Genomic DNA, 15,427 nt, shown 5'->3' with positions numbered 1-15,427 from the left:
AAAACAGCAAGGATTTCTTTACTTATATTAACTCTAAAAGGGAGGGGATGAATCTGATTGGTCCACTTGACATCGATGGTTCGACTGTTGATGATCCTGCTCAGATAGCAAACAAACTGAATGAGTATTTTGCATCTACATTCACATGTGAGGAATTATTAAGGTTTGAAAATGGCAGAAGGTTATCAAATTGTAGCAAGATACTTAATGATTTTGTAATAACTGAGAGCAAAGTGGAAGAGAAATTGTTGAAGTTAAACGTAAGAAAAGCACCTGGGGTGGATGGGATCTATCCAGTTATATTAAAGGAGGCGGCAAAGCAACTAAGCAAACCCTTAGCTGGAATTATGAGAGCATCCTTGGACTCAGGGGAGGTTCCCACGGACTGGAGATGTGCAAATGTATTCCCAATTCACAAAGGGGGATCGAAGGGTGACACGAGTAATTACAGACTAGTTAGTTTAACTTCTGTTCCGGGTAAAGGAGTCACTGGTTAAAGATGCATTGCAGGATCATCTAGACAAGACTGCAGCAATAATTCAGACACAGCATGGGTTTGTTAAGGGAAAGTCTTGTCTGACAAATTTGATAGGATATTATGATGTGGTTACAAAGGAACTGGATGCAAAAAATAATTTTGATATCATATATTTGGATTTCAGGAAAGCTTTTGACACTGTTGCACCTGGAAGACTATTGTACAAATTGGAGCAGAATGGTATTAAGAGTATGTTGCTACAATGGATAAAAGGATGGTTAAGTGGGAGAAGACAGAGGGTGGTAATCAATTGGTGCTGCTCTTCTTGGACTAATGTTATTAGTGGTGTCCCACAGGGTTCGGTGTTAGGTTCACTGTTGTTTTGTATCAATGATATTGATGAAGGTATATCAGGCTTAGTGTCGAAGTTTGCAGATGATACAAAGGTTGGCAGTGTTGTTAATGACAGTAATGGCAGTGTGCTACTGCAACAGGATCTAGATAATTTGGGTAGATGGGCTAAGAAGTGGCAACTGAAGTTTAACCTTGACAAATGCAAAGTACTGCATATGGGTCGAAGTAACCCCAGAGAAACATACCAACTGTGTGGTACTACACTTAAGGTGGTAGAAAATGAAAAAGACCTGGGAGTAATTGTGCAGTTAGATATGAAGTTTTCTGAGCAATGCAGACAGGCTGCCAGGACAGGTCATGGGGTTTTGTCAATGATATATAGGAATTTTGCTAGCAGGGAGTAGGTGATTGTCCCTCTGTATAAGGCAGTGGTCAGGCCACACCTTGAGTACTGCGTACAGGTCTGGAGGCCTCATTTTAGGAAGGATGTAGATTTACTTGTGCGTGTACAGAGAAGGGCAACAAGATTGGTTAGGGGAATGAAGGGATCCTCTTATCAAGAGAGGCTTAAGTTCTGCAAATTGCAGTGGCTGGAGACTAGGCACCTGTGCAGTGATCTGATTGAGGTGTATAAGGCCTTGAATGTGTTGAGCACGCTGAATTCTGATGGGATCCTTCCACTTGTTCAGATTACAAACCTAAGGGGGCATAAATTCAAATTAAGAAAAGACAGATGTAGATTAGATGTGCGGAAATTTGCCTTTAGCCAGCGAGTGGTTAATTACTGAAACAAACTTCCATCTGTCGTTGTGGAAGTTGATAGGTTGAATAAATTTAAGGAGGAACTGGACAGGCATTTGGAGGGAATGGTGTGATGATTTTTTTTTTTTTTTTTTTGGCTGATGCTGCATAAGCTCATACATTTGCTTTCTTGCATCACATGCCACTACTACTACCTATTTTTCCAGACCTTCTGTTCCAACAATTTTTTTAACCTGCTAGAATTCTAAATATAATTCCTACTTATGCTACTGTTTCTTAATTCTAAGCTGCCATCATTTTCAATTAGAGAACAGAATATCCAAATTGAACATCACTTATTTGAAGATATTATTACTTAGTTGAATTTTTGTCTGTTGTTTTCAGATATTGATATTTTACAAACATTTTAATGGAACTAATATTCTCCAACAAAATTACTCTCCACAGTGATTTAAATTGACGACTGTGGTTTCCCAAGTGAATAAATAAAATGGTTCAGTTTGAAAATATGCATTAAATTGGCAAGGGATGGAAAGTAATTTTCTTACACTGAATATTTCATTACTCTGGTATTGATTATTATGACATTTTACTGTAATGACTTGTTTTGGTTGGATTAAATCAGAGTTGTAGGACTGTTCCAGGATATACATAATTTACAGACACAGTCCACTGATGACTCATTGTCTTAGTTGTCTTAGGCTTACTCTGAAATCAGTTGTTACCTTCCACTCTTCCATTTATTATTACACTGGTGTGCAACGCTTAAGGACCAACACTATTTCTAAAGGTTACAACCACAAAATCTTTACTGATGAGAGTAGTTCGTCTCAGCAGCGATTCTGGACGTCAGCTAATCTGATGAGAGGGTGGCACACAGTATCACCCTGCAAACATCACTGAAAGGGATCTATATGTTAGTCAAGGTGTTCTCGTCTAGGGAGGTGTTATCTTGGATGGACGTACACAACTCCAGATACTGGAAGGTGCTACTGTAACCGGTGCATGCTACTGTACTGAGGTAATCCTTCCCCATGTCATCTGTTCTGAGGTGCCATTGGCCCTGAGTTCGTGTTTATGGATGATAACGTCACACCCCATCGCACTGCAGCTGTTGATATGCTTTTGGAAAGTGAGGGCATTGTTTGTATGGATTGACCTGCCTGTTCCACCGATCTAAATCCCATCAAACACATATGGGACACTCTGGGGAGACGCCTAGCATCATGTCCACGCCCACCAGTAAATGTTCACCAGCTGAAGATGGCGCTGACAGAGGAATGGACAATGTTACCATAAGAACTTATCAACAACATTGTTCTAAGTATGGACAGGCGGTGAAAAGTCTGCATCGACATTAGGGGTGGCCATATCTTCTACTGAGGACCACCTCTTCCCTTTGTTCCATCTTTGGCAGTGATGCATCTGTATCATGGCAGCCAGTGCTATGTTGCCATTTTTGAATAAAGTCCCTCTGTACCGTTTTGCACACCAGTGTATTATTCAGGAACATTTCCATTGTCACTTTGCAGATTTCAATATATTTATAATATTCAAATTGAATAAACACTTATTGGAAGTAATTATTAATTAGGCACCTCCGTAGTCAGGTGGGAAGGAGCAGCAGTGCGTAGCACACACTTCTTGATTAGACTGGGGTTCGAGCCCGTCACCACCAAATACGGATGATGTGGAAAGGTCAAGGGAATGACCACCGCATATTCCTGGAACAATATGGCCTTAGTTGCTAATGCTCCTAAAAACCAAATAACAAACAACAATTATTAATTAGTTGAATTTTTTGTTTATTTTCAGACATTGATAATTTATCAACTTTTTAGAGGAACTAATATTTTTCGATAAGGCTACTTTCTGCAGCGATTTGAAAATTAACTACTACGCTTTCCCAAGAGAATGAGAAAATAATTTAGTTTGTTAGAGAAAAAAAAAAATCTATTCATAATGATCCTTTTTCCTCCTCCTTCCCTTTTTTAATGCAGTAACTAAAGGAGTTCAATTGCATTTCTTCATTCCAATCTTAGTGCTTTTAAAATACCATATTTCCATCAAAATTTATTAGTAAAAAATCTTTTTTCCTCTTCCTGCCAGTTTTATTGATAGTCTCTCCTTCTTCTAATACTTTACCAATGGCAGAACTATGAATATGAGATCAGTTGTTGTTACTTGTCATTTTGGTGAATTTTCATGAAATCAGTAATACAGTAATACCCCGAAGTTACGCGATAGGTGGGTCCGACGAAAATTGCGTAAGTCGAATTCGCGTAAGTCGGGGTAAAACTTTGCATATAAATACATATAAATTTTGCTTAATTGGGACCAAGGACTAACAAAAACACTAGTTTAGAAGAAAAATATTAATAAAATTGCAGTTCTTTATACATATTAATACAAAATATGTATTAAAAAAACAAATGACTTACGTAAAAAAGTTATTTCGATGTCGATGGCTTCATAAAATCTAACAAATTTGTCTGACGACACAGCGCCTTCTTTTTTTCACGCAGAATTTCTTCGTAGCAAGCTAATAATTTTTTTATTCCTTGCTTTGTAGCTATAACGCGTTCTTCGTTGGAGTCTATGTTTTCTAAAATTTTTAAGCCCTTTTCAATTGAGCTAAGTTTGCAATTCAATAACTTTTCAATTCAAGTTTGCAATTGTCATATGCTTTTCGCCGTTGCCTCATTTACGCCTGTAGCACGTGCAATATCACATGGTCTTTCATTTCGCTCAAAGTGTTTCACAATTTCATATTTTTTTCTCTATCGACAGAGGCGGACTGGCCATAAGCCTTACCGGGGAAACCCCGGTGCGCCGGTGTGATTTTGGCCATAACTCATAGTATGAGGCCACTATAAATTTTCCCGGGTAAGAATTTTTGACCCAGTCCGCCTCTGTTTATCGATAATTGCTTTTCTTTTTCTCTCTGAATCTGCAGTGTCTTCACCAGGACGCTTCCTTTTCACACCTTTTAATTAAGTATTTTACTCATTTTTAGGGAATAAAGCACAATTACAAAACGAGGAGGCACGCTTGATACGCATAAACAAAGCTGCGCGCATGTAGCAACTGAATAAACAACACCATAAAAGCAGAGATACACTATTAACACCTCACATTTCTAGGGGTTACTACCATAAAACAATAAAAATCCAGTTGCGTTTCTGCTAGTGAAATCTGTTATAAACTGGTAGTAAACTCGATCTAATTGCATTTGCGATTATACCCATAGCTGGAATTGTGTTGGTTTTTACGTTATTATGGTGAAATGTGTTTCCCCTTCACTGATATAAAAAACATAAAAGCAGCAAGTTGAATTTTGTTCATCTTTCGCTCTCATTCTCCGCCGTCGCACCGTATATCGATAACATATGAAAAACGACCTTGAAGATAGTGGGTGGCAGCGTTGCCAAACGAAAAAATCAAGAACCGCGTAACTCCGAGTTCGCGTAAGTCGGGGTATTACTGTATTGCAATGCACTTAATAAAGGGTGGGGGGTTGGAATTTAAATTTGAGATGGGTTTGTTTTCTTATGAACTTATCAGTGATATTCTAGAAATAAAGTCCTCCTAGCGATATTCTAGGAATAGAGTAATAGTTTCATTATAAATGCACACAGAACTTCATACAAGATTTTATCTTGGGCTGCTAAAGATCATTTTTTACATGTACAACTAGCATTTTTAAAAGTGTGTCAAATGATTCTCTTCATCAATTTCAGGTACATTATGACTCATCCTGAAATGCCTGTGTTAAGGAAACAGGAATTAGATGCATTTCTAGTTCAGGCAGTTGATCCACATCTTACAGATGTAGAATTTGTACAAAAAATGGAGGTATGATATAATATTTATTTATTTGTCACGGATTATTTTCTTTATGGTTGTAAAAAGAAATCATTAAGTTAATTTTATATTTATTTTTGAAAGCTTGCTTTCAAAAATTACTATATCTGTATATAGAGGGTGTCTCAAAAATACACGGCATAACTTCAGGAATGAGTTCCTTCTACGTAGACAATAAAAATATTTTATGTTAACACAGTTCCGGAAATACTTGGTTTCTGAGTTATTAACCAGAATGTTTTATCTCCTGCAGGTGATTTCCTTCATCACAAGGTGCTCACAGAATCTGGTGGTTTTCCATTCCGGCTATGTTCTCAAATCAGGAGCAAGCAGATATGCACTTTATGTATGGTTCGGCAGACTGCAATGCTCTGGAGGCTCGTCGTTTGTACCATGAAGGGTTCCCAGAATGAAGATGTCCAGACAGGAAAACGTTTGAAGGTATCCATCGCCGCCTTTGTGAACATAGGACCTTTGCACCTCGTGCTGATGACAGAGGATGACCAAGATCTACAACTCCTGAAGTAGGGCGCCTCCGTAGCCAGGTGGGAAGGAGCAGCAGTGCGTAGCACACGCTTCTTGATTAGACCTGGGTTCGAGCCCGTCACCACCAAATATGGGGGTTGCGGAAAGTTCAAGGGAATGACCACCGCATATTCCCAGAGCAATATGGCCTTAGTTGCTAATGCTCCTAAATAACAAAACAACGACGACTCCTGAAGTAGAGGGGTGGACCAACTGCCTGGCCTCCACGCTGAACTGATTTAAACCCACTAGATTTCTTCTTGTGGGGCCATTTAAAGTCATTGGATTCAACTCTGGTCGAATACACCAATGACTTTAAATGGTGCCTCCGTAGCCTGGTGGGCAGGAGCAGTAGTGTGTAGCACACACTTCTTGATTAAACCGGGGTTCGAGCCCGTGACCACCAAATACGGAGGATGCGGATGGTCGGGGAATGACCACTGCATGTCCCCAGTCCGGATAAAGGGTGAGGGTTTGCATCAGGAAGGGCATCTGGCCGCAAAAATTTCATGCTAAAACAATAAAAACGCTGACTCCATATATAATGGGAAAAAAGTGAGGACAAAAAAAAAAAAAAAAAGGTGTATTGAACTCCGCTAGCTGATGTGGAAACTCTCTGCAACCGAATTGTGGCAGGTTGTGAGACAATACGAAACATGCCAGGAATTTGGCATTGTCTTCATGAGTCCGAGACGTCGATGTGAGGCTTGTATTCAAGCAGAAGGTGGACACTTTGAACAATTACTATAAGGTGATGTGAACAGTTAAGTGTCATAGACATAGCTTCAAAACTTGGAAACCAAGCATTTCCGGAACTATTTTTATATAAAATATTTTTATTGTCTACATACGAGGAACTCATTCTTGAAGTTATGCCATGTATTTTTGAGACACCCTGTATGTGTATATATATATATTGAATAGAATAACAAGGAAGTGGAAATTTTCATTAAAATTTTTATTTATGTTTATGCTTTTTACCCTTTGGCTTGTAGTTTGCATCAGACATGTTATATTTTGCTTGCAATCCTGGCCATTGGCACCTGATGAGAGGCTAGTTTTGTAAGTTGTGTGGCAACATCCTTATTTTGTCAATTTTATAATTATCTATTTCTTATTATGCATATTTCATTAGTTATATTCTCTCTTTGTCTCCCTCACTTTTTTCTTTTACCTAATTGTGTGTGTGTGTGTGTGTGTGTGTGTGTGTGTGTGTGTGTGTGTGTGTGTGTGTGTGTGTGTGTGTGTGTAAAAACGTGGTGGAAAGTTAAGTGATAGACAGATAAAAATATGACAGCATGCAAAGCAGCAGCAAAGGATACAAAAGTTTATATATATGAGTTAAAAATTATAATAAATCTATTAAAGTGCGATTACGGAGGCTTAAATTACACAGAATACCAAATTAATAGGAAAAGGATAGCAGAAATTGGAGATATTGAAGGTGTGAGAAAGAATGTGAATATCCTATATGATATAATGAATTAAATAAAATTATAGGCCGAATTGGATAGCCAATTAAAAAGAAAGAAACTGTAAAGCAAAAATGATTAGATTAATATAGGGAGTAATAGTGAACATCGGATAAGGATAAGTTATAAGTCTAGGAGAGGGGGGAGAAAAATTATAAAACTAAAATCTGATGTTAGCTAAAAATAAATATTGATACATAATCAGGTATTTCTTCAGGGGACTACACCTGATCATGTACAGGGTAGCCACTGAAAGACTGAAGGGTTTGAAAAAGTCTTAACTTGTTCATTTTTATTCTTTTTTATTTTCTTTTTTTACAGGTTATAGAGCATCCCTTGTAAATTTAAAATGGCTACGTATGATGTCCAGCAACGAGTAAAACTCGTTGGGTTTTTCTATTCCAGTAAAAGATCAATTATTGAAACTCAGAGAAAATACCGGCAACATTTTAAAGTCCTCCTACCAATAACATGATTCGGAACCTAATCGCCCAGTTTGAAAGAACTAGATCAGTCGGCGATCTTCCGGGAAGAGGTCCTAAGCGCACTGACACAGCGGTTGAAGCTGTACGGCAGAGTGTCCTTGAGGATCCATCTCCCTCTACCTGTCATTGCTCTGCTCAACTAGGCATCGCCAGAACATCGCTTCAGAAGATTCTGAAAGGGTGGTCAGTCTTTCAGTGGCCACATTTTAATCTCCAAGGGATGCTCTATAACCTGTAAAAAAAGAAAATAAAAAAGATTAAAAATGAACAAGTTATGACTTTTTCAAACCCTTCAGTCTTTCAGTGGCCAGCCTATATAAAAAAAAACTGGATTTTTATACTTGTCCCTACCTGTGAAGAAAGGGAATTTTAAAATAAAAATGGGTGAGAGCAAACATGGAGTAAAGCAGTGGTTCTTCCACAAAAATGCAGTGTATGTTATAGAACATAAGAAATTAAAGTAAATTAAGAAGTAATATAGTAATAGAATTAAAATAAATGCTTACAGTGTAACTTAGATGCAGTAATAGGTGGTTATAAGTTAGAATTAGTAAATGACAATTTAGCAAAAACTTTTGCGAGAATTTGTATAAGAATGTAAAATTAGAAGATAATGCAAGCAAATAGTATAAGGCAAGGGAGTGAATAATGGAAGGGAAGAAAGTGTAGATAAAAAAGGCGAAGATAGAGAGAGATTAAGGACAGTAGGAAAATTGGTATCACCCTCGTATTGCACGTCGCTTTACAAACGACAAAAAAGAAGTAGGTAGATAAAAAGCTAAGAAAAGTATAGTAAATGCTACTCAGGCATATATTATGTATCAATATTTATTTTTAGCTAACTTCGGATTTTAATTTTATAATTTTCTCCCCGATTTCCCGGACTTACAACCATTGTATCTCACCCTTATCTGATGCCTACTATTACTCCATATATTAATCTGACCATTTTTACTTTACAGTTCCCTTCTCTTTAATTGGCTATTCAATTCAGCTTATAATTTTATTTAATTCATTATATCATATATGATATTCACATTCTTTCTCACAGCTTCAGTATCTCCAATTTCCGCTTTCCTTCTATTAGCTTTGACATTCTGTGTAATTTACGTCTCTATCTATGCCCGTTTTAACAGACTTATTAATTCTGCCTTCGGAAAATCTACAAGAGAACAAAAAAATAATAATATTTTTTTGGGAATCCATAATAATAATATTATGGATTCCCAAATAATAATATTATGGAAATCCAGGACACTACTACTAATAGCAGAAATATATATATATTAGAAGGTAATGCATTATTAATAACAAGTAGTTGTAGTGAATAGTAATGGATGAAAAGAATGATAATTAATAAATTGGTATGAATTATGGACAAGGTGCACTGCCAGTAATAGCAGAAATAGCCAACGACCATAATGGAATATAGATAAGTACATTAGAGTATAAATTAGCATTAGTTAAGGCATATGATGCAAGAAAGCAAGCTTGTATAGCATCAGCCAAAAAAAAAAAAAAAAAAAAACCCTTCCCATTACACACCCATTCGGTCACTCCAAATGTTTGTCTAGTTCAGCTTTAAATTTATTTCCATAACAACAGATGGAAGTCTGTTCCAGCAATCAACTACCCACTGACTAAAGGCAAACTTCCGCACATCTATACTATTAACTCTTTCCTCAGTTTGAATCTATGCCCCCTCAGGTTCTTAATCTGAGCAAGCAGAAGTATCCCATTATCATTGAGATTGCTCAACCCATTCAAGGCCTTATACACCTCAATCAGATCACCTTGCAGGTGCCTACTCTCCAGGCACTGCAATTTGTAGAACTTAAGCCTTTCTTGGTAAGAGCACCCCTTCGTTCCCCTCACCAATCTTGTTGCCCTTCTTTGTACTCATTCTAGCAACTCTACATCCTTCCTAAAATGAGGCCTCCAGACTTGTGCACAGTACTCTAGGTGTGGCCTTACCATTGCCTTGTATAATGGGATAATCACCTTCCTGTCCCTGCTAGCAAAGTTCCTATGTATCATTGACAAGACTCCATGACCTGCCCTGGCAGCCTGTCTGCACCGCTAAATTAATAAATAATTGGCATTATCCTAAATTTTGTATAGTTTTTGTTAATTGGATTTAAAGTTCGAAATTATACAGGGTTTCTGGGCTAAATTAATATAATACAGGTACCGCTAAATTAATAAATAATTGGCATTATCCTAAATTTTGTATAGTTTTTGTTAATTGGATTTAAAGTTTGAAATTATACAGGGTTTCTGGGCTACTATTTATATCTATTCTTTCTTTTCGTTCGATTGTTTATTTGGGTTATTTTTATGTTAATTTTCGCTCTACAGTTTTTGCCATACTACTGGCTTATGTTTTATTTTATTTAATTTAAAATATTGGATATATATATATATATATATATATATATATTTATTGAAAAGAAACGAAATTGGAATTAGTATTGAAAACATCAGTGGCTGTATTAATGCATAAACCACCACATGCTGCTTATAATAAATTAAGATAAAAATAAATAAAACAAATTCCAGTAGCATGCCAAACCACTAGAGCAAAAGTAAATGCAATGGGGAGGGTAGATAAAGGGTATTGCAGAAGGAATTCCCTAAAATAATTTAGAAAAGCTAAAATATATGTTAACAAATAACAGAAATAATTTAGAATGTACCAATTAATTAGAAATTTTAATTAATTGGTACCTTCTAAATTATTTCTGTTATTTGGTATCATATATTTTGGCTTTTATATATTATTTTAGCAGCATTCCTCTGCAATACCCTTTGTCTTCCCTTTGTGTTATATTATTATGTATGGTTTTATTTTTACTTTCACTCTACTTGTTTGCCATGCTACTGGTATTTGTTTTATTTATTTTAATATATACAGCAATATCCCACTTAGCACAGATAATTGGTACCGAAATTGTTCCGTGTTATGTGAAACCATGCTGATTGAGGTGTAATTATAACAAGTTTTAATTGAATGCGTACCAGAGAAACAGTTCGCGTACAATGGCAGTGTCCAGTACTTTTTATTTCAACTCCTTTAAATTGGCTATAAATGGCTGTAAATCAATAAACAATTTGTGTGTGATAGCCAATTAAAAAGATTTTAAATAAAAAAAATTGCAAAAATTTTATTAATGAAAGGGTAACATGAGAGACGAAAAAAAAGTTTTATTGTGTTTATTTAGATTAGCATTAGTAGAGGCATATGATGCAAGAAAGCAAGCTTATGCAGCATCAGCCAAAAAAAAAAAACTCCCATTTCACCCCTCCGTTCGTTCCAAATACCTGTCCAGCTCAGCCTTAAATTTATTTAGGCTATCAACTTCCAAAACAAAGGTTGGAAGTCTGTTCCACCAACCAACTACCCGCTGGCTAAAGGCAAACTTCCGCACATCTATCCTACATCTGTCTTTCCTCAATTTGAATTTATGCCCTCTCAGGTGATAATTCTGAGCAAGAGGAAGAATCCCATCAGCATTGAGTGTGCTCAAACCATTCAAGGCTTTATACACCTCAATCAGATCACCTCGCAGGTGTCTAGTCTCCAGACACTGCAATTTGCAAAACTTAAGCCTTTCATCATAAGAGCAACCCGTCTGCAAACTTGGACATTAAGCTTGGTATACCATCGTCAGTATCATTTATAAGTACAGAAAACAACAATGGAACCAACACTGAACCCAGAGGGACTCCACTAATAACATTAGTCCGTGATGAGCAGTGTCCATTGATTACCACTCAGTCTTCTCCCACCCAACCATCCCTTTATCCATAGCAGCAATTTGCCTCCAGTGCCACACTGCTCCAATTTGTTCAGCAGTCTTCCATGTGCAACAGTATCAAAAGCCTTTCTAAGATCCAAATATATGATATCAAAGTTATTCCCTACATCCATGAGCATTAGCATTAGTAGAGGCATATGATGCAAGAAAGCAAGCTTATTCAGCATCAGCCAAAAAAAAAAAAAAAAAACCACTCCCATTTCACCCCTCCGTTCGTTCGAAATACCTGTCCAGTTGAGCTTTAAATTTGTTTAGGCTATCAACTTCAACAACAAGTGATGGAAGTCGGTTCCACCAACCAACCAACCACCCGCTGGCCAAAGGCAAATTTCCGCACATCTATCCAACATCCGTCCTTCCTCAATTTGAATTTATGCCCTCTGAGGTGATTATTCTGAGCAAGATGAAGAATCCCATTGGCATTGAGCATGCTCAAACCATTCAAAGCCTTATACACCTCTATCAGATCACCTCGCCGGTGCCTAGTCTCCAGACTCTGTAATTTGCAAAACTTAAGCCTTTCTTCATAAGAGCAACCCTTTGTTCCATTCACTAATCTTGTTGCCCTTCTCTGTACCCGTTCCAGCAGCTCTACATCCTTCCTGAAATGAGGCCTCCAGACCTGTATACAGTACTCAAGATGTGTCCTAACCATTGCCTTATACAAGGGAATAATCACCTCCTTATCCCTGCTAGAAAAATTCCTGTATATCATTGACAAAACACCATGAGCTACTCTTGCAGCTCGTCTGCACTGCTCAGAGAACTTCATATCTGCCTGCACAATTACCCCCAGGTCCTTTTCATTCTCCACCACTGTCAGTGTAGTACCGCAGAGTTGATACGTTGCTCTGGGGTTACTATTTCCCATATGTAGTACTTTACATTTGTCAATGTTAAACTTCATTTGCCACCTCTCAGCCCATCTGTTCAACCTTTCCAGATCCTGTTGCAGCAGCATAGCGTCAGTAGTGTCCTTAACAACCCTGCCAACCTTTGTATCATCTGCAAACTTGGACATTAAACTTGATATTACATCATCAGTATCATTCATAAACACCGAAAACAACAACGGACCCAACACTGAACCCCGAGGAACTCCACTAATAACATTAGTCCACGTTGAGTAATGTCCATTGATTACCACTCTCTGTCTTCTGCCACTCAACCATCCCCTTATCCATAGCAGCAATTTGCCTCCAATGCCACACTGTTCCAATTTGTGCAGCAGTCTTCCATGTGCAACAGTATCAAAAGCCTTTCTAAGATCCAAATATATAATATCAAAGTTATTCCCTGCATCCAGTTCTTTTGTGACTACATCATAGTATCCAATCAAATTGGTCAGGCAAGACCTGCCCTTAACAAAACCGTGCTGCGTCTGAGCTATAACTGAATTCTTGTCTAGATGATCCTGCAGTGCTTCTTTAACCAGTGCCTCCATTAATTTACCTGGAACAGAAGTTAAACTAACAGGTCTATAATTACTTGTGTCAGCCTTTGATCCTCCTTTGTGAATTGGGGTTACATTTGCACATCTCCAGTCTATGGTACCTCCCCTGAGTCCAAAGAAGCTCTCATAATTATGGCTAGGGGTTTGCTTACTTCCTTTGCTGCCTCCTTTAATATAACTGGATAGATCCCATCCACCCCAGGTGCCTTTTTTTATGTTTATCCTCAACAATCTCTCCTCCACTTTCCTCTCAGTCCATCCAGTTCCTTTGTGACCACATCATAGTATCCAATCAAATTGATCAGGCAAGACTTTCCCCTTAACAAAACCATGCTGTGTCCGAGCTATAACTGAAGTCTTGTCTAGATGATCCTGCAGTGCTTATTTAACCAGTGCCTCCATTAATTTTCCTGGAACAGAAGTTAAACTAACAGGTCTATAATTACTTGTGTGACCCTTTGATCCTCCTTGTGAGGAGGATCAAAGGACGACACAAGCATGAGAAAATGAGCTAACAGATGGAAGTGTAAATAACACAAGGTGCCAAAACTAGTAGGAAAAGGATAGTAGCAAGAAAGAGAAGTATTAAAAGCAGATGATAGGGAAAGAATGTGGAAAAAACCTAAATAATACAAAATTATAATAAAGGCTGAATTAATAAGCCAATTAGAAGAAAAGAAGCTATAAGGGAAAAATGGTTAATAGATTGCAAAGAAATAGCAAGCAACAAATAGAAGTGCGAAAAATAATTTGTTATAAAAACCTAAATATAATGGAAAGAAAAATAAAAGCTAAAATATTTGCATGCTATAAAAGAATTGATACATAATGCAGGTATTTCATCGGGGGACTACACCTGATCATGTATCAGTGAACTGCATCTCTATGCTTGCTTATAGTTATGGAAGAAAAATATTAATAGAAAACTAAATAGTGCATGGGGAAAAAAAGAAAGAAAAAAAGTTTACTAAAAATGGGGATGAAAGCAGTAAAATCTTCCATAAAAATCGGTAGGGTAGTCCCAACTCAGTGTTTGCAATAAAATTAAGGTAATTACATAAGAAATAAGATCCAATTAAAATAAATAAATCAATGTGTGTGGAAAAAGTCAAATAATTGTAGGTTGGTGATATAGAAATAATTTAACATCTAAAAAATTAGACAAAGAAGAAATATTCTATGTAAAATTAGATAAAGAAGCAGGCGAATTGTATTGGGAGAAGAAGTGCAGTAAGGGAGTGGAAAATTAATAGATCAAATGAGGTGAAAATAGCATAGAGGAAAGGAAAGCAGAAAGTAAAATCTTTCTGCTTTCTACCATTTGTTTTTCCATCTATTGAGCTATTAGTTCAATGGATGGAAATATGGGGGTATTTCCGGTCCATATTACGGCCGTAATATGGAAACTCTCGAGGGCAGAAGTGTCTATTTCTGCCCTAAATACTTTCCTAATTTCATCTCCTGTTAGCTAAATCCCTATACAATTGCCTATAACCACAATACACATGTATACAAAATATAAAAAGATATAACTTCAGGATAGTAATAGTTATATTTTGTTTATCTCAAAATTAGATAATGTAAATTCATCATCTGTTGTATTGACAGTCTGCTTTCAGATTCTCCACCTGTTAAATGTAATATGTAGGTAGTACATGCAATTGTGCAAAATGCTGCTTCTGTCTCCAAATTGACATCCTTGAGTGCCAAGCATCTAGTGAGTGTCCAAGTGATATTAAATTAATTCTCTTGTGTGTGTATATTGAGTTTTTGTTACATGTGTAGATAATATATATTCACTATTTCTCTCAGTAAAGAAAGTCACTTTGCTTTTTAAAGAAAGAAATACCCCTTCTGTTTTTTTTTTTTTTTTTTTTTTCCTGTGTTTTTCTTAATCTGCTAACCTCCAGCTGCTTAGTCACTAGATGGTGCCAGTCCTTTCCTCTCTGTGGAAGGGGTGGAAATCCAGAATGAAAAGTTCTTTCCGGGGCAAAAAGGAGTAAATGGATTCTGCAAATCATATACACAAGCACCACCTTTGAAGCGAAAGAAACCATACAGTAAATAATTTGGACAACTGAGATGAGCAGTGGGTGACTGGGATTCTGTAATAAAAAGTACATGGAATTTGGCAGACTAAGTGAAAATGGACATCATTGAGATTAGAAGTGAGACCATGAATATTTGTGAAATGAATGAGGAAGTTTTTGGGAGGT

General features: G+C 37.0%; 1 protein-coding gene across 3 annotated transcripts in view; it reads left to right on the top strand.

The window, feature by feature from the left end:
• LOC150088830 (constitutive coactivator of PPAR-gamma-like protein 1 homolog) overlaps positions 1–15,427 on the top strand; it is a 283,787-nt gene that overhangs the window by 210,923 nt on the left and 57,437 nt on the right. For all 3 annotated transcript variants that reach the window (XM_090369687.1, XM_090369686.1, XM_090369688.1), the window contains exon 11: positions 5,335–5,449. In XM_090369687.1, coding sequence (XP_090225813.1) covers positions 5,335–5,449 — 115 coding nt within the window. The remainder of the gene's footprint in view (positions 1–5,334; positions 5,450–15,427) is intronic.

This window comes from Mastigoproctus giganteus, chromosome 3 (assembly GCF_048544385.1).
Source record: "Mastigoproctus giganteus isolate SK-2022 chromosome 3, ASM4854438v1, whole genome shotgun sequence".
Classification (NCBI taxonomy): domain Eukaryota; kingdom Metazoa; phylum Arthropoda; class Arachnida; order Uropygi; family Thelyphonidae; genus Mastigoproctus; species Mastigoproctus giganteus.
Note: the sequence above shows the minus strand (reverse complement) of the source record. Positions and strands in the feature narration are given on the sequence as shown.